Raw genomic sequence first — 18,974 nt, 5'->3', positions numbered from 1 at the left:
ACGTACTGTACTTACCAGCGAGACTGTTTGCTTGGTTCGTGCAGGCGACTTTCCTTTTCAATCAAAACATTGTCAGTGACACCTAAATAATAATAGAAAATAAATTAAAAAAATGTGTTAGACTAAACAAAGTAACTAACTAGGTGGGTTACTTTACTTACTAGTAAAACAGGAAAACAATAGAGGTAATGCAGGTAATTATTTGACTCCTAATCTAGTCCAGAGCGAAGTACACACATCCAAAGATAAATGTGTACATGTGCTACTGCTAGTCAGCTGGTCTTGTAAGCCTACATCAACTTCAAGGCGATACAATTTCTCGACAACAATTCGATGTCATAAGAGACATGATGAAGACCTGTGAGAGGAGAGGACGAAACGTTGTCTGTACACCCAGCCAGTAGTTTTCGTCATATCTTGTTTGGGACCAAAGAGTTGGACTTTCATGGCAATCCACCCCTTTTAGGTGCACGGCTCAAAGAAGCATAATGAGAAAGAAGTAATCGCCAGCACTCAAGGAATATCCTTTTTACATGATTTTATTTACCTCAATGGACAGTGTACGGACGCCCTTCGGCCTTCCGAAGGGCCGAAACGCGTCCGTACACTGTCCATTGAGGTAAATAAAATCATGTAAAAAGGATATTCCTTGAGTGCTGGCGACTACTTCTTTCTAATTTTACACATACTCTGTACTATTGTATTGGCATATACCTGTGACTGTGATATTAAAGACATTTCATGTATACATGTATGTGATGTACCCGTATTTTCCGGTCTATAAGGCACACCGGATAAGGCGCACCTTCAATGAATGGTCTATTTTCGAACTGTTTTCATATTATAAGGCGCACCGGACTATAAGGCGCACATAATAGACGCTACTGTTGAGTTATGCATCCAACAGATGGAGCTGTGCTAAAGGGAATGTCAATGTCAATGAATGATCCATATATAAGGCGCACTGGACTATAAGGCGCACTGTAGTTTTTTGAGAAAATTAAAGGTTTTTAAGTGCGCCTTATAGTCCGGAAAATACGGTATGTATGTATGTATGTATGCAGTGATGTTACTAGGTTTTCAATGTAATGGGTCCCGGGACCCACAGGTGGTCATTCAAATGGGTCCCAGAAAAGTTTTATGAGTCCTCAATATAAAGTTTAAGGCGTCGGACGGGTAAAGTGGGATGCTTTCACCCATGAACAATGGTGGTGTCAGTGGAATTTCTTTTTGTTTTTCTTTTACCGAGACGCGGTAAATTATTTTAACGTGGACTCCAATGGAGGCGCATCCCCAGGACCCCAGGAACATGACATGAATGAGTCCCTGGGTGACTTAAAATGAGTTTTTGATGCGGGATGCACACGTAATGACATCACATGTATACATGAAATGCAATATCAGCCATTCTAGGGCTAGTATTGGCAGTGATATTGTTTGTATCTCTGAGAATCTACAAATGTAACCAAACTGACTATGGACCAGCAAAAGATATTGACCTGTAGAGTCCACTTGGATATATTTGTATACTGTAACTCTCAAGCAGTGGTGTAAAGTAACTAAGTACTGTACAATTTTGAAAATAGCATTGTGAGCTTTTAAATCTGCTATTTTCAAACATTGTTGTACTTTTACTTTTGGTACTTTAAGTACATTTTGATGCAAATACTTTCCTACTTTTACTACATTTTGAGTTCCAGACTGTTACTTGTATGGCTGAAGCCACACCAATGAGGGTGGATTACCCATTTCTACATTGCAGTTGTCGATACTTTACGTAAAACATGTGAGTACCTTTTCCACCACTCCTCTCAAGACTTATGAACAGAACAGACTCACGGTTCAAAACGATCTGACTCAGGTCGTACTCTGCTCCAGCCCAGGACAGAGAGTCACCAACGGGCAACTTGCACTTCTCACAGAAGAACACGACGGGCTCGTTGTCCTTGTCATCCAATGCAAGCTTAGACACAGACAAGTCTAGTTCTCCTTTGGTCAGTTTAGAAAACTCTTCGGCGACAGTAAACGTCTTGTAAGGAGTGGGACCCTCGCAATCTGAATCTGATTCACTGGTTAGGAAAGAAGCCATGTCTGCAACGAACGCATACAGTCTGGTTTGTTGTTTTGAAGTTAGGCGGGTGGCCGTGCAGTGTAGAACAGGAAGAGGCGGGGAATGGGAGGAATAACACATACATGTTACACCGAAACTAGTGACCTAACAAATAACATGACCAGTGTTGGGAAAAGTACTCACATTAATATATATATATATATATATATATATATATATATATATATATATATATATATATATATATATATATATATATATATATATATATATATATATATATTATTTTGTAAAACTATCAATGCTGGCATCTGCAATGTAGATTAGAAATACTCAGTTAAAAGTAGTAAATGTCCAGAATTAAAAATGTAGGCCTACTTGGGTAAAAGTACAAAAGTATTGGTATGAAAATGTACTTAATTAAAGTAGGCCTACCAAAAGTAAAAGGTACTCCCATTGATGCGATGCTAAAGGAGCGTGTAGACTAGAGACCGAAATGATGTATTTTTATACATCATTTCGGCTGAAGTGATATAGTAACTAAAGTTTCCAAATAATTGTAGTGGAGTAAGATAACAATATTTGCCTCTGAGATGTAGAGTAGAAGTAAAAGAATACTCAATTGAAGTAAAGTTTAAGTAATAAATACCCCAAAGTAAGTAAATGTACACCACTGTAATAGAAAGACATACGATACGATAGCTACGGGCGCAGGGTTCGCTATGTGTCCAATTTTGTTGTAACGCCGATAGAACGTTTCCGGATGTGACGTTTGACATTAGCTGTTGCATTGTGGGACGCGAGCATGGCTGCATAAATAAGGGCGCCAGGAAACTGAAAACAAAACAAGCATTAGTTTATTATCTAAGTAGTAGACGATTTTAGGTTGTCTGTCTTTCTCGTTGCCATGTGTGAAAAGTTGAACAAGGTAATGGAATTTACATTTTGTTTTCTTTATCGGATTATTTGTGGTCGGCGAAGACTGTAGTCGTGTATCTCGCTTTTCATATTCAGTATTTGATTGATTGAATACTTTATGAAAAGTTTGCTTTAGGAAAAGGTACAGTTTCATGACAGTGCAGTTCACTGGTACAAGGTCAACTAAAAGGATACATAAAAAAAGCTTTAATGTGGGCTTTGTTTCAATTGGGGTCCTTTATTAACTCATAACATAGAATGACAAATCTATACAAATCTTTTGAAAATAGCAGATCTATACAAGCTGAAGTAGAAGGCTATTTTAATCAAAATCTACAAAGAAACTAGTAACTGAAGTTTTCAAATAATTGTAGTGGAGTAAATGTACAATATTTTCCTCTGATATGTAGTGGAGTAGAAGTAAATTAACTGAAAATACTCCAATAAAGTAAAATTACCTAAAAATTGTAGTACTTTGTTACTTTACACCAGGGGTCTTCAACGTTTTCAGGCCAGGGACCCCTTAGCTGAGAGAGAGATGAAGCAGGGACCCCCACCCCACTACATGCAGATTAAAACTGTTCATAGATTTCTTAGACAGCTTAGACTTGTTTAACAGCACTGTCATCCTGTTGGAGTAATGTGTATTTTCAGACATTTAACCACTTGAACCGTCAACATTTTTGAGCGGTGGTCACAACGCTCCTATACGTGGCCGTGTGTGTGGGTCTGTCTGTCTGTCTGTCTGTATGCGTGTCTGTATGTAGCCTACAGTACCTTTTGTGACCACACATGTTAAGGGAGGGGCGCTGTTGTCCAGGCCACACACACACACACTCACTCACTCACTCACTCACACTCACACACACACACAATATATATATATATTTGTTTTGCTGTTGCGCAGCCTCCACGACCACCGCTCAGTTCACACGGGTGTGATTTTTATTTTAATCTGCTCTTCTTTTTCCCACTACAAACCTTTTGGCCAAAAATAGCAGATCTACAAGCTTACAACGCCTCGCAGCGTCCTACTCAGAAAAGGGATGCTAGAGTTTAAGTGGTTAATGTAAAAAACATGATCCTATCACACAAAGATTTGGCGGCCCCCCTGTAGTAATTCTGAGGACCCCCTAGGGGTCCCAGACCCCCTGTTGAAGATCCCTGCTTTACACCACTGTCAGTAAAATCCCCAATGTTGTTAATTTATGAATTTGTAGCGAACATGCACCAATACAGCCATTATTATGTATGCCCAACTAAGATAGCAAATAGCCAAACTTATAATAGATACAACACAACTCTGGTACAAATGAAGCATGCAAGAGGAGTGGGCAAACTGTAGCCACAAGCAACTCTAAATTCTATTTTTAAGACATCTAGGCAGACTGGGTACCTCAATGTAAAAAATGCTATTTTGTAAATAAATATTGAATTTAATTTTGTGTGTATCTCAGGTGAACCAGTGGCTCAGCTCAGTGTTTGGAGAGCAGTCGGTACCTCCGTTTGAGGTCAATACACGGACAGTGGACATACTGTACCAGCTCTCAGAGGTCAGCAAAGCACGATGCAGTGCCACCACTCATCTTATTAATGACCTCAACCACAAAGCATCAGAGTACCAGGCTGATGGTAAGTAACTCCACATTTGTTGTTATTCTCTTGTAAACTCTGCTCCTGGAGACCCAGAAATGTAACGGTTATGTTACTATTCTACCAGTAGTCTTGGTCTAAACCAAGTTACAACTGTTAAGACATTGGAATGAAAACCAGTAGCACTCTGGCCGAGAAGAACCCTTGGTCTAGTTAGTAGACTGGAAGAAGAGCACAACATGATAATATCATTGTAAAAGAGGAATACGTTTGAAGAACTTAAATTGCCTATGCTACAAGACGCACTCAATGTGGTATTTAGAGGCGTGTTATTTAGAAGTAATAGGCTATTTAAGCTTTGGACGTCTATGGCAGATGACAACTGTAACCAGAAATAATCAGCGCTCGATAGATAAACCTGCCGCCGCAGTCGTCTCTACGACGCCAGAAGCTCCCTTTCCACGTTACGTCTACAATGTCTGTTACATAGACGCGTCGCCATGGGAACCAAAGAGTTCAGTAAAAGGGGTGGGACCCGTCGCCGACAGCCGTTTCCTCGTTTTCTTAACGATTTTGACCTACGGCGATTACGTCATAGCAGCCGTAGTCCCGCCTCGTGTTGCGGTTGTAGAAACGGGACGCTTAAATTGCCCATTGTCATCATAGCTAAGGCTACACCTTAACACTGAATATTACCCTAATATATTTGCCTGCCTATGCCTAAATCTAACTGCTTTGCTTATTTTTCTTAGCTGCTCATCTGGAGGATGTTCTTCTACAGGGGGTGGGGCTGTCTAGTGCAAGTTTGTCAAAGTCTGCTGCCGACTATGTGTCTGCTTTAGTGGACAGTGCAATGGTACTTGGAATTGAAGACACATCACTGAGCAGGTAGGCTGTCATTGCTCTGTTTCAGCCAGTAGACTAATCCAGAGAGCAACTCTGTTTGTTTTCTTCTGACACACATTTGTAAGTGCAAAAAACCTGTTGCACAATGACTGGTATTCCAGCCAACAGGCCTTCTTCACAATCAACAAATGGCAGTACACAGCCACTGCTGTCTTATATAGGCCACATTAGAAACACAGCTGATGGTTATCAGTCATGCTTGTTAGATTATAATCAGGGTGAGAAGAATAATCGGATAATGGTGTCAGTGACTACAGCAAATTAGATCACTAGTCAGATGACACACACATGGTATATGCAGCCAACCTAGTATATATGTTACAGTACGATCGTAGTTACGCCAGTCACATTGCTGCTGAGGTGAGATTTGTTTTTACATGATGCACAAATCCATGCCACTTCTCACAGCCAGGCTGTGTCTCCTGCAGTTTTATTCCAGCAATAAATCACCAAACCAATGAGCTTCTGGAAGCAGAGAAGGACGACAGGAGATTGAACCGGGAGCTCAAGAGCCTCAAAAAGAGACTGGGTGCCACTGTGGTTCTGCGAAAGAACTTGGAGGAGTAAGAAAACTAAGGTCTCCTAAGGCACTGGTTCTCAACCTTTTCAGGCTGCGACCCCCAAAATCATTTTAACTGGGGACTCATCTTGACTTAAAATTCTATCACTCAGAAATGTGCGCCACCAGTGTCTTGTTTTTTATGCTTTTCATTTCAAACCCAGTAAACTTTTTTTTGTTTTTCATCCATGAGTTAGATTTTGCTTTCATAAGTTTTGAAAAACTAATGTATCTATGGCCACAAATTGTGATTCATATTGTGATCACTTTTTACCCACTGTATGGTACAGTCATAATTCAGACCATTCATTAAAGAAGATCACTCATTACGATGTATTTGACATGAAACTAATGGGTCCGAATCTGTTACCAAATGACAGGGACATTGGTAAAGCAACCGCAGCGCAGCAGGTGGCGAGTGCCGAAGCAGAGTCCAGAGTGCTCCAGATGGATTTTGTTAAGAAAAAGTCTCAAGAGCTGAAGTACAGGAGAAGGAGGGCTGGGGTACATATATTTTGTCTGTCTGCAAGATAACTTTGAAATCATAATGACCCCATGATTGTTCAGATTCTGAAGTTGCTATAAAGGCTGGACAACTTGAGCATGTTTTGGTCATCAATATTTCCCACTTGCTCTGGTATTTATTGCATACTGACTTATGCACCAGATACATATAATTGTATTACAGTAGAAACAAATTTGATAAGTGATTACATTCTGTATCTCACTTTGTTTTATGCAATCCTGCCTGAGATTTTGACCTTTTCTGTTCCAATCAATGGTTTTACAGTACTTGAAAGATTTTCCTCACCTGATTGAGGGTTTAAGGACAAGATGTGTCATTTGTTTCCTAAACGGTCTATCTATACAAATAAATGTGACTTGACTGATATTTTCAATTCAAGAAATAATGAACCTTAACCAGTAGTTTGTTTGCTTTCAACGATGCAGGATCTGCTGTCATCCAGGAACATGGAGGAGACACTTAAGCATGAGGCCATCACAGAGCTCTCTGAGGTAACCAATGGGAGGGGTGGAAGGTTGAAATCAAAACGTATTTTACATGATAACCTGCAACAAAAAGTTCGGAAAATCTAACTTTGGTCGATTATATCTCCCCTTTTAATAAACCCAAATGGTATTGTGTTTTATATCATGTTTATCGTTGATTTGTCACCTTTACAACGAGGTACAGCTTGTAAGCATCGGGCATTCGAGGCATGAGCTACACAGCCAAACGTGTGGGTAGCGCCGACCCAAAATCTGCCAACATTCGGTCCATTATATCCCCCCTTTAATTGTGCCAAATGGTATTGTGTTTGATATCATTGTTATTGTTGATTTGTCACCTTTACAATGAGGTACAGCCTGTAAGGATCTGGCATTCGTGTAATGAGCAACACAGCCAAACGTGTGGGTGGGTAGTGCCCTCCAAAAATGGTCAAAATGGCCTGGCAGGCCTGCAATACTGTTCTTTTGGTGTTCACCTTTGTTACTTGGGGCATTGAATGATTGCACTCTCTCAAAGTAATAAGGAAAAGAAAAAACAACACATATTGGCAATTTTTACACTTTGTTAATGTTAAGCTCAGTGTTGGGGAAGCCCAAAACGAGAGTAAATGCCAGCAGAACAGTATATTGCAAGCCATTTTGGCAAACTTCTGGTCGCTACCCACACGTTTGGCTGTGTAGCTCATGCCTCGAATGCCCGATGCTTACAATCTGTACTTCGTTGTAAAGGTGACAAATCAACGATAAAAATGATAAAAATACAATACAATACCATTTGGGTTCATTAAAGGGGAGATATAATCAACCAAAGTTAGATTTCCGAACTTTTTGTGGCAAGTTTAGTTTGGCCATCTGAAATATTTGTTAATAGTTTTTAAAAACAAGGCATGTATCTCTTTTGAAGTCCTACAATAGTGCCATATGCACACAAATAGCACCTATAATAACTTCTCTTTCTCTACTCTGCAGGAGGTCATGAACTTAAAAAAAGAAATTGATCCCTTGAAGAAGAAATTGGAACCATATATTGATTTGAGTCCAGTAAGTTGTTCAACTATCTTGATTCCAGTGTGCTTCCTTATGATTTGTGTTGTATACAACAGTGCTGAAAGTGTTTCCATCTCCGACAGAATCCATCTCTTGCTCAAGTGAAAGTAGAAGAGGCAAAAAGAGAACTGGTGAGTATATCCCAATCTATTGCCTATTTTCAGTGAAGAGCTTTTGTTTAGAGTTAAAGACCCTGCCTGGGGAGTCGGGACTCCAGTCAACTAAGTATAGGGTTTAAGTGGTTAAACATAAAGGGGCAGAATTGTGGGGGCAATGTGGGTGGCCACTGGCCAGGCTGAAGCTGCAGGGAAAGGTGCATATTTTCCCCTCGGGATTCATGGTTAGAGTAAGTTGTAAATGGTACTCCTCTTATCAAAACCCCTGTTTAAGAAAATGTTAATAATATAGCCTGTTTCGCTATTTTATTTTGCCTAATATTATAGTAGCCTGTATGCATGCACACACACGTTTGTTCAGTGTGCAGACTGTGCACATGCATGTTTGTTTTGTGAGTGTCTGTTTTTAGATCAGTGAGTTAGGAGGTGGTGTCACCAGACATGGCCATGTATTTTTGTGGGGGTCGCAAGCCAAAATGGTTGAGAACCACTGTCCTAAACCACGGGTAGGCCAAATGGCCACTTATTTCATTTTCACTATTAATGGCGTTAAAACAATGAATTATGATCAACGTTATGTGCATTAATGCGTTATTAAAGAGTTCACTTTGACAGCCCTATTGATAAATGGATGGATGGATGGATAGACGGATAGATAGCAATAGCATAATATACAATTACTTCAAGCCTATACATTGAATATACATCTTTCCAGCATTTTTGAATGTCCACAAACAAGTGAATAAGAGCATGCCCGTTAAATTGCTCTTATTTTGCTTCCTATTACAGGCTGCTCTTGATGCTCAGATTGAGAGGAACGTGGAACATTTGTACAAGTAGACATTCTCTTTAAGAATTTTGTGTTATTAATAAAATGGTTTAATTTAGAAATGTCCATGTATTGTTAATGAGTAATAAAGTTATTTCTAATAGAATTATGGATGACGTTGATCTTTCTTCAGCACTTAATTATACTTTTGGTTATTTACTATGTTTATTATGCATATACAGTATAGGGCCTATTTCATTTTGACAGAATTATGCATCATAGTGAAACTTGTGTTCTGATGTATGATTAATGCATCAGATAAGTATTAATGCAATGCATTGCTAAATGCCTATCTTAACCTCGTCCTGTTATCATTCATTAGATGTTCAAAACAGGGCGTTTGTTTACAATGGTTGATGGTGCTCTCCTCTACTTCCTGTTTATAAAAAGCATATTACAATTTAATCAGATGCTATGTCTTTCTGTTCTTGAAATGGTTACAAACAGGGTGTATCTATACCATCTTGATTCACATGATGTTTTATCATGCTTTTTTGCACATATTTGCTTTCTGTGTTTGCCGCAATTATCTGCCTATCCCAAAATGTTTCCGTAAGTCCTGCACAAGAACGGATGCTATAAACCAGTGACTCCCATACCTTTCAGGTCGAGACTCAGTGATTAGACGTTTTCCCGGGACCCAAACTAGTGAAAATAGCAGATCTACAAGCACACGTGTTGCAAGTCGTGACCCATAACGATTGGTCTGTGACCCACAAATGGGTCCCGACCCACTGATTGGGAAACGGTGCCATAGACAGCCTAGTTCAGAAAAAAACCCAAGTAGCTACATATTTAAACTGGTGGATTCGGGGATGGGCTTTGGGCAAGAATACATAGACATTTTTGTGTGATGTAAAATATTCCAAATGTGTGTTTGTGGTTGCATTTTATTAATGGTGTAGCTCCAAGCCTTAGCTTTCAACCCCTAGTCACATTGTGATACCTAACCATTGCCAGCACAATGTTATGGAAACAATTGAACTGATAAGATTTTCATTCTGAAAATAACTAGCCTAGATAGCATAGTGTGGTACATTCAAAAGCTTCTACTTGGATGGGAGTAGTTCATAGTATTGTCTGGTGTTCTCTTGGCTCGCTTTGATTTTGTTTTTAAATGAAGATTGATTCACCTTCAAATAATAATTTTATCCTGCACCTGGATCAGCTTGGGTTGGACTACAAAACAAACCAGTGATCATTTCTCTTAGCTTTTAATCATAAATATATAATTTATTTTTGAATCATTCAGGTGGATTTATGAATGTAATATTTCAGTGAAAAGTGGTCAAAACACACATGCAGCGTGCCTAAAAGATATTGGTCTGTACTGGGGTTTCCCAGCAAGATTCCACTGGCTTTAGAAGGATAACGGCACATGAAAGGAGTTTTTCAGAACCACTCCCTTGGTGCCTGAAGCTAGTATAGAGAATGAAACCTTCCAGGGGCCCTGTGCTGCAGTTTGTATGCAGAATATCGCCCCTCCGTTCCTTTCCCATTGCGAGTCTCCCTTTAGACAGTGGATCAGTACTGGGAGATTGACCTCGCTGTCAGTTGACTGTTGTACCCCTTTCTGTGGAGTTTGACATGTAGATTGACTGGTTAGTGGTTACCATGGTGTGGGCCCTTGGTGCAAGCATGACGGTACCATGGCAGGATGTTTACCAGAAAGGCCCCTGGTCTCCATTGAACGAGTACTATATTACATGTTCTTGGATACAGACCGTTGATAAGATCACTAAACCAAATGACTAAGAAAGTGCACATTAGCTTCTTTTTGGTAATATTTATATTTTTAGTCAATTGTTGGCTAAAGAGGGGGGAACGTAAGATTTTCCTGACAGTAAGGAAGAGATGGAACTTGAATAAAGGCATATTGTTTTAACATTGAGAACCATTATGCTTATTGTAATTAAAGCAAAATTGAGGTCCCAGACCCAGTGTGAAACCAGTTCAGAATCACGTTTAGGCACATTTTATATTATGGGTTTCATAAGGCGTCCAAAGTACCTATTCAAACTAGTCTTTTCTTTGGGAAGAATAATCACTGGGACATTATTATCGCCAGAAGGAGGAAGAAGGGAAGGGAGGGGAATATTCTACAAAAAAGTAAAAGGAAAGTGAAAGAATGGAGGGGGGAATAAGTAATAGGCCTACTTGGGAATAATCCAAAAGGTAAACATGTGTTCCGTGGGAAAAAAGTTGGCCTTTGGCATTGCCTCAAACGAATCAGAGCCGAGCAAAAAGATCTAGATCAGTGGTTCCCAAACCTTTTGGGTGCATAACGTTCCGAGCTTGTAGATTGGCTATTTTCACTACTTCTTGATATTTGTTTCTAATTTATGGAATTTCCATTTTTTTTTTTTTTTAATCCTTGCATTCATTTATTTATGTCATGAAAATGTAAATATCCTAATGATAATTCAAAAACGTAGGAAACGAATTAAGGGACCCATAAAAAATGTGTCCGTGGCCCACAAATGGGTCCCGACCCAGTATTTGGGAACCACTGATGTAGGATATCTATGTGCCACGCCCACATGATAATTCCCACTCAGCTGTTAGTTACTTTAACTCGCTTCCACATTCATTCCACTCGTATCCATTCACAAATCCGTGATTGAAACAATTCGAGCGAGGAGGATTAGGAGTTATCTATCTACACGTGTCGGATTCTAGCGTATCGCCTGTCTGTTTGGAACAACAACATGTTGCGCAGCTTCTATTTCTAGGCTCCTCTGTTGTCGCCTACCAAAAAGTGCGCACCGGGGATTCCTACTGTAGGGACCATGAGAGACTATTTTATTTGACAGGGAAATGGGTGCTTTATTGCTGTGTCTCACATTGGATGATCAGAGAGGCAGATAAGTAAAACTGTTATAGTTTGACAGGCTTTTTAGGGGGGAAGATGCGCCTGATATTCAAAACTATGTATCTGGATTCTTGTTGTGGCGTTGTCTTATTTTGGCACCAAAGTCCAAGTTGTATGAAGCTCCTGTAGCCACTCGTGATTGTGAAGTGTGTGTGTGGTGTGTGCCCCCCTAACATGATCTCACAGCGAGGGAATGCGAACTATGGACTGGAGTGCTGTCGCTCTGTCATTTGCCTCCTGTACCTCATACCGCTGCTGTGGGTCAGACGCCTCAATGGACTGGCAGACTTCTCAAGTAAGACGACGAAGACAATTATTGATGTTGATAAAGGTATTAAGCCCGTGTTAGTTGATGTTTTTATGATGATGATGGAAATCCTGTATGATGGGGATTGGGGAATACAATACAAGTCAGGGCAGGGGCATTATATGGACTTCTGGGTACCATATTTGTTGGACGAGTGGGCACCAAAACCATCTGGGCACTAGGGACATATGTGGGCACCTGGACGAGTGGGCACTAGGTACATATAGACAACTGTGCACTAGCGACAACTGGGCACAAGAGACATGTGGGCACGACTTTAACAGCATGCTGCTTTGTTGCTGCTTAAAGTGACATGTAACCCACTGTTCTTTAAACCTCCAAACACGACTATTTTGGCAAATAGCCTGCACTCTTACATGTTATATTGTACTTTGAAACTCTGCTATAATGTACTAAACTCTTGACTTATATTGTACTTTTATCGTTTTGACCTAGTTGTTGTGCCTGTTTCGGGATTTAAAGAACAGTGGGTTGAATGTCACTTGACAACAATAAAGCTGCATGCTATGTTAAAGTCGTGCCCATATGTCTCTAGTGCCCAGTTGTCCAGGTGCCCATATGTCTCCAGTGCCCAGTTGTCCAGGTGCCCAAATGTCTCTAGTACCTGACCTGTTACCAGGGTTTCTAAATAATATAGCCTTGATGATGATTGATGACGACGGTGATTGTGGAGATTATTTATGATGTAATAAGGTTATACCTAGTTCACTGGTTCTCAAAGTGGAGTCTGGGGACTCCCTGGAGTGCTTGAAGGGGTTCCAGCATGATCCCCATCATAATGAGTTGACTAGGCTACCAAAGCACCACACTCAATTTAACCACTTTAACCTTATGTTTTGGCTATTCCAAAAACCTGTGAAAAAATATGGAACAATTTGGAAGCATTTTTACAACACTAATATTTTATGGGGGTCCCTAGCACAAAATATTTTATGATGGGGGCCAAAAAGTCCTACATGTTCATTTGGGGGGGCCCTTGACATGAAATAGTTTGATAACCAGTGGCTTAGTTGATGTTGTTTATGATGATGGAAATTATGTATGATGATGATGATGATGACTACAGCAAGGAATGTCATGTTAACTGGAGTAGATGATCATTATTATGTCAACGGAACAGACTACCTGTCCAGGATCATCTCCGGCCATTCGGCGCTTGCGTGCGACGGACAGCCGCTGCGTCTTCACTGTCCGCGTCACTCCACCATCTCCATCCAGTCTGCCTTCTACGGCAGTGGCGGCACTCTGCTGTGCGGCGCGACACACCCTGGTGACACACCTGTCAGGCCGAAGAACCACAGCTGCTCAGCTTTCACTGCCCTGCAGGTGCGTATTTATGAGCCTGTGATTCAGCACTTTCACTCGCACTAGTTCAGTGATTTCCAACCAAACCTTTAATTTCAAGGACTCCCATAACTGTGGGAGTGTACAAAATGTGTACACTATCTTGAGCTATGAAAAGGGTACATTTGCAACCCCCTCAAGGAGGGTTGTGTACTCCACTTCTCACCTAGTTTACCAGGATGTTCATTGAATTCAGTCTTATTTGTTTAATCATGCTCTTTCTTTGTATTTTTTTTTGTGCTTTTAGAGATGCACCGATTGCGATTTTTGGGGCCGATACCGATATTCCCTATCACATTGTCAAATCCATAAATTCTTCTATTTATTGTGTTACTGTTGCAGCATTTATATATTTAATAAATCTTTTTACAAAACATTTACATTGTATAATAATTATGTCAATGTTAATATACAATGTGTTAAGTATAAACATTAGGATATTGCAGGCTGAGGTCCTTTAGTATCCAATTCAACTTGTAGGAGTTGAAGCTGAGGTTACATTCAGTCCCACAGATAAATATTGTGAAAATAGCTGATCTAGCTTGTAGATCGGCAAAGCCGATACCAATCAAAGCCGAGCGCATTATCGGCCGATCGCGATCACTCACCGATCAATCGGCACATCTCTACTTTTAGCACTTTGAGATATAGGCTACATCTGGATTGTTGCAAAGTAAAATCCTGAATGTTGACTGTCATCTTCACACTCTGAGACAAATTCACACTCAAGATGCTACTGTGTGCTCTGATCGTAATACCCAGAGGAAGCAATGACAGTTGTAGATTTGATAGGGCTTTCACTGTTGATTTGTAAAGCCTTATGTACTGACTAACTGTTCTTGTTCCTGGCTGGTCAGAAGCTGCTGTCTGAATGCCAGAGCCACAGAGACTGTCAGCTGCATGTCAATCACCTAGTGTTTGGGAAGGACCCCTGCCCTGGGACCACCAAGTACCTCCATGTGGACTATAAGTGTAAACCCAGTGAGTTCTGCACAGACTAACCCCACCTGTCCCTGACTTTGACTTTCAACAATAGCTCACTGATGAGCATGGAATGTGTGTGTGTGTGTGTGTGTGTGTGTGTGTGTGTGTGTGTGTGTGTGTGTGTGTGTGTGTGTGTGTGTGTGTGTGTGTGTGTGTGTGTGTGTGTGTGTGCACTGTGTGGTTTCTCAACCTTATTATTAGCTGTAGCACAGTCAGTAGGGGATTAAGAGGGGAGGTCTTCCGCTCCAGGGCCCACCAAAGTTACGGGGGTACTAGGAGGACCACCTACTTGCTGTAGTCTTGATATTTGCTTATATTTATGATAAAATAGTCACTATACTGTAGCAACGCATGACAAAATGTAACAATACCTACAGTATATGCCATGTTATATATAATGTTACTTGCATCATGCCTTTTATGCATAGAACATAATGATACTGAAATAGCTTAACATTGGTTGGGGGGCATGAATAGCCACAGTAAGAGAGAAAAGAGGCCTGCAGACAACTATACTGTATCTCAGAAAAAAGGTTTTTCGTACAATAATCAGGTACACGTTTCGGCCATACAACCTTGCCTTTATCAGGTTCTGACTAACACTGAGGATTTTACTGTGGACAGTATCGTGTTGTTTATGACAGCCTTGAGTGCTCACTTAAAAGTCTGCCTCATCACTGTGCCTTCTGTCCTCATTGTCCTCTGCCCTGACTCAGCGGAGCACAGAAAACATGTGGTGTGTGATGGAGAGAGCCTGGCCCTGCGCTGCAAGCCCCACAAGGTGCTGAACATCTACGCAGCTGTCTATGGCAGGGGTCCAGACCAGACCCACACTTGCCCCTCCTCACAACAGACAGAGCAACCCCCATTTGGTGAGCAGAGATTGCCCGAATGTAGCCAAGCATGCATGTGACTTGCTCGCACGCACGCGCGCGCGCGCGCACGCACGCACGCACGCACGCACGCACACACACACACACACACACACACACACACACACACACACACACACACACACACACACACACACACACACACATACACCTAAATCTCTATCAACATTTCTAAGTCACAATCCTTAATCCCGACAAGGTGATTCACATGGTCTCTCCTCTCCCCAAAGCTCACACAATTTTCTAAATGCTTATAAACATGCGCACACTCTTATTTATATTTATATATTTATATTTCTACTGTCTACTGTACCATGGTTTCTAATGTTCTGCTTTCCCTCTGTTCATCTCTTTTGTGGTCCATCCAGAGTGTTTTAACCATGAGGCAGTACACACTGTCTCACAGTCATGCTACGGCAAACAGAGGTGTCTCATCGCTGTCGGCAACCACACGTTCAAGGACCCCTGCTTCCCAGGAACCAGGAAGTACCTCACTGTGCTCTATGCCTGTGGTAGGTGACATGTTATAGAATGATATAATAAAATAAAATAAAATCTTGATTGACTGGAAATAAGATATAAGATATGACAGGCTGGGGATTCTAGACCCACTTTTATGCTAGAGGACTAGAGGGCTATAGGTTTTGGTTAGCAACATGATATTTTTTGGTTAGCACTGTAGGTGAATCTTGCTGCTAATCGTTGGCAACCATGTTATCCACCTTCTGGCTCCTTTTCATGTGAGCGGCTCTACTCCGAATCTCTCCTGGGTGACTGAACCTCTTATCCAATCCCTAAGGGAGATGCCAGCCAACCGCCTGAGAAAACAACTCATGTACTGTAACATTTTCGGTCCTAACCGGCAACCATGTTATAAAAGCAAGAATACACTTTAAGTTGTGATATATCACATTATAGCATAGCTACAAACCTTTAAGGCACTCTACTTCACGTTGTGATTACCACGCCCATATCCCTGATATATAGTCAGGATATACTGTACCACAGCCTCTGAGCCTATTGCATTCAGTACTTAATTGTGTTAGTGTTCTATTCTGGCTCCCTATCAAGTGATCTCGGTACATCAGTAGCTCACATCACATCACACCCAGCAACACAAAGAGAAAACAGCACGAGGGGAGAAAAATAAACTGTGATCTCAGCTTGGAGAGTCAGGCAGAACTTCCTGCCAAACATCCTGCAATTGGCCCAAATGCCAACGAGGCCATCGTGCGAAAATGTTAGACAATCATATTTTATTTCAGATTTGCCTTCAGTCCGGTGGTGAAAGAATTCTTCTGACGCATAAAGTTGACTATATATCATGCACACAGAACGGAACAGAACAGAACAATGTTGGTTAGCCTTGTAGACCCAGACAGAAGACATGCTTGTTTAGAGTGTGTAACTGTGCTGTGATCTTTGAGAATGGAGAGCCTTGCAGGTTAGGTGTGGTTACCATGATGGAATGTCATTAGTGGACTCTCTCTCCCTACCTACTAGTACCACAGACCCTGCTCAAAGAGGTAGATCCGGCCCTTCTTGTGTCCCCCTCACCTCCCACGCTGGACATAGAAGAAGGTAATATCATCACGTCTTTCACTGCAGCCACAGTTAAAAGAGGTTCATTCCAAAACCAGATGTTCACTATTTGAATATGACTGCATCTACCAGCATAGAATCATTGCTGGCAGCTGACTTAATATTGAACATTATTAGTTTATTTTAAGACCTTTTCCCACAAAGTAGGTATGTTTTTTAAGTACTGACAGATGATAAAATGCCTCCCTTCAACCCACATAATTATCTCCTTCCTGTCAGTCCCTCCAACAGATTTGGAGGGGCCTTTTCCCAAAGGCTCCCGCCGGCCAGACAACTCGGGAGCAATGATGAGCAACTCTCTCATTACCTATGCTTATATCAAAGGTAGACAATATGACATGCACAAGTACAACATTCATGTATAAGCTAGTGAATTACATTATATTAGACGTTTTCTTGCAATAACCAAGGCCCGTTTTCGATGAATTGGGTACAAAGGACCCCAATGGAAACAAGCCATAGGCTTTCTTGGTTTTAAAATCTTTTTTGCAAACTGCTAATGACGTACTGAATCAATCAATCAATCAGTCAATGAAAATGCTTTGCAGAAGAGTTCGGCTACATACTGTACTTGCTCATATATATACGCTTACACAAATATCACACATTAGTGCAAAGTCAGCAGAATGTGTAAACTGTAGTGTGCATTGGCTTTGTACACCAGGGGGTCCCAAACCTTTCCATGTCAATGGTCCCCAAATAGTCATAGCCCATTGCTGCATTTTTACTTTGGAAAACCTGTGTTATTCAGTAACTTGTCCTCTCTGCTCCGCAGAGCATCCAGAGACGGCTGCACTCTTGTTCACCTCTAGCGTGTGTGTCGGCCTACTGCTTACCCTGCTGGCTGTATCCGTCAGAGTGACCTGCAGGAGGCGCCAACTCAGAGACAGCACGACCACAGCAAAGCCCCCCCACCACCCCAGCCAGGATGAGGAAGAGGAGGAGGATGATGATGATGAAGACGATGAAGAAGAGGGAACAGGCAGCTCTTTGATCTCGGCGGCAGACAGGAAGTCGGGGTATGACTGGGAGGAAGCGACGTACGAGACTGAGGCCGCGGAACGTGCAGAAAGGATTGAACGTAGGGAAATGGTAATACAGGAGATCTGGATGAATGCCTACTACTTGAACGGCACGTCCTGTGGACTACACTGATCTGTGACCTGCTGACGTCAGCCAGTGCCTTGAATGATGTTACGGAGACGATAGTCACCAAAGAAACATGGATTAAGAAGAAGGTGCAGCAATTTTATGCAGTTTTGATAAAAAGAAATGATTGATGAAAACAAGTTCAACAGTGCGATGATGATTTGCTTGTTTACATAATTATCTTAAAAGTTGCTTGGATGAATGGGATTTTATGCTGTAAAAGCATAGATATTTGTCAAATGAACATCCTTTTGACCATGACTTTAAAAAGCTACTGATTTCCCCCCTTCCCAATCTGTTATGCAGATACAGAAGTGTAAATTCCTGGAGGGACTGGTAGTAATATGACTATAGGGACAATAGTGGTTTCTAAAATGTGCAGATGTTTATGATTAATAATTTCACTTGAATTTCACTTTCTACCAAAACATCTTTCAGAAATAAAATAAAATAAAACAAGTTCACAACATTGTTAGATCAGCTATATTCATTAAGTATATCATCACTATCGGGTAGAAACCTTGTATCTCCAAGTTTCAAAAATAGTATGTTCTTTCTAAATTAAAGCCCTACTCTATCATACAAGAGTGTAGTACAAAAGTAGGGAAAATAGCCGATCTACAAGCACACAACGCCTCGCGTGAGGCCTTGTGTGCTTGTAGATCGGCTATTTTCACTAGTTCAAATCATTTGTAAAATCATAATGATAAATACAAAACGAACAGTTTTGGACATACAAGGTTTCCACCCGA

At 41.0% G+C, this 18,974-nt stretch overlaps 2 protein-coding genes across 6 annotated transcripts; both read left to right on the top strand.

Moving 5' to 3' along the window:
* The first annotated feature begins 2,929 nt into the window (after nt 1-2,929).
* On the top strand, nt 2,930-9,120 carry haus1 (HAUS augmin-like complex, subunit 1). The gene is made up of 9 exons (XM_080749127.1): nt 2,930-2,999; nt 4,447-4,621; nt 5,335-5,470; nt 5,917-6,051; nt 6,428-6,551; nt 6,999-7,064; nt 8,028-8,099; nt 8,189-8,236; nt 9,011-9,120. Exons 1-9 carry the CDS (start codon nt 2,979-2,981, stop codon nt 9,059-9,061), a joined length of 828 nt encoding a protein of 275 aa, XP_080605253.1. The 5' UTR covers nt 2,930-2,978; the 3' UTR covers nt 9,062-9,120.
* A 2,506-nt stretch (nt 9,121-11,626) lies between these two features.
* eva1c (eva-1 homolog C (C. elegans)) lies at nt 11,627-18,812 on the top strand. 5 transcript variants are annotated; one of them, XM_080748943.1, is made up of 8 exons: nt 11,627-12,217; nt 13,371-13,576; nt 14,452-14,575; nt 15,295-15,450; nt 15,840-15,983; nt 16,975-17,052; nt 17,293-17,397; nt 17,849-18,812. In XM_080748943.1, the coding sequence occupies exons 1-8, from the start codon at nt 12,097-12,099 to the stop codon at nt 18,226-18,228; spliced, it is 1,314 nt and encodes a 437-aa protein (XP_080605069.1). In that variant the 5' UTR covers nt 11,627-12,096; the 3' UTR covers nt 18,229-18,812. The 5 variants fall into 5 exon arrangements, with proteins under 5 accessions (XP_080605069.1, XP_080605068.1, XP_080605067.1 ...); XM_080748942.1 differs by having other exon boundaries at nt 13,344-13,576; XM_080748941.1 differs by having other exon boundaries at nt 11,627-12,253; nt 14,455-14,575.
* The last annotated feature ends 162 nt before the right edge of the window (nt 18,813-18,974 follow it).

Source organism: Nannobrachium achirus (genome assembly GCF_963921795.1).
Source record: "Nannobrachium achirus genome assembly, chromosome: 19".
NCBI classification, from domain to species: Eukaryota; Metazoa; Chordata; class Actinopteri; order Myctophiformes; family Myctophidae; genus Nannobrachium; species Nannobrachium achirus.
Note: the sequence above shows the minus strand (reverse complement) of the source record. Positions and strands in the feature narration are given on the sequence as shown.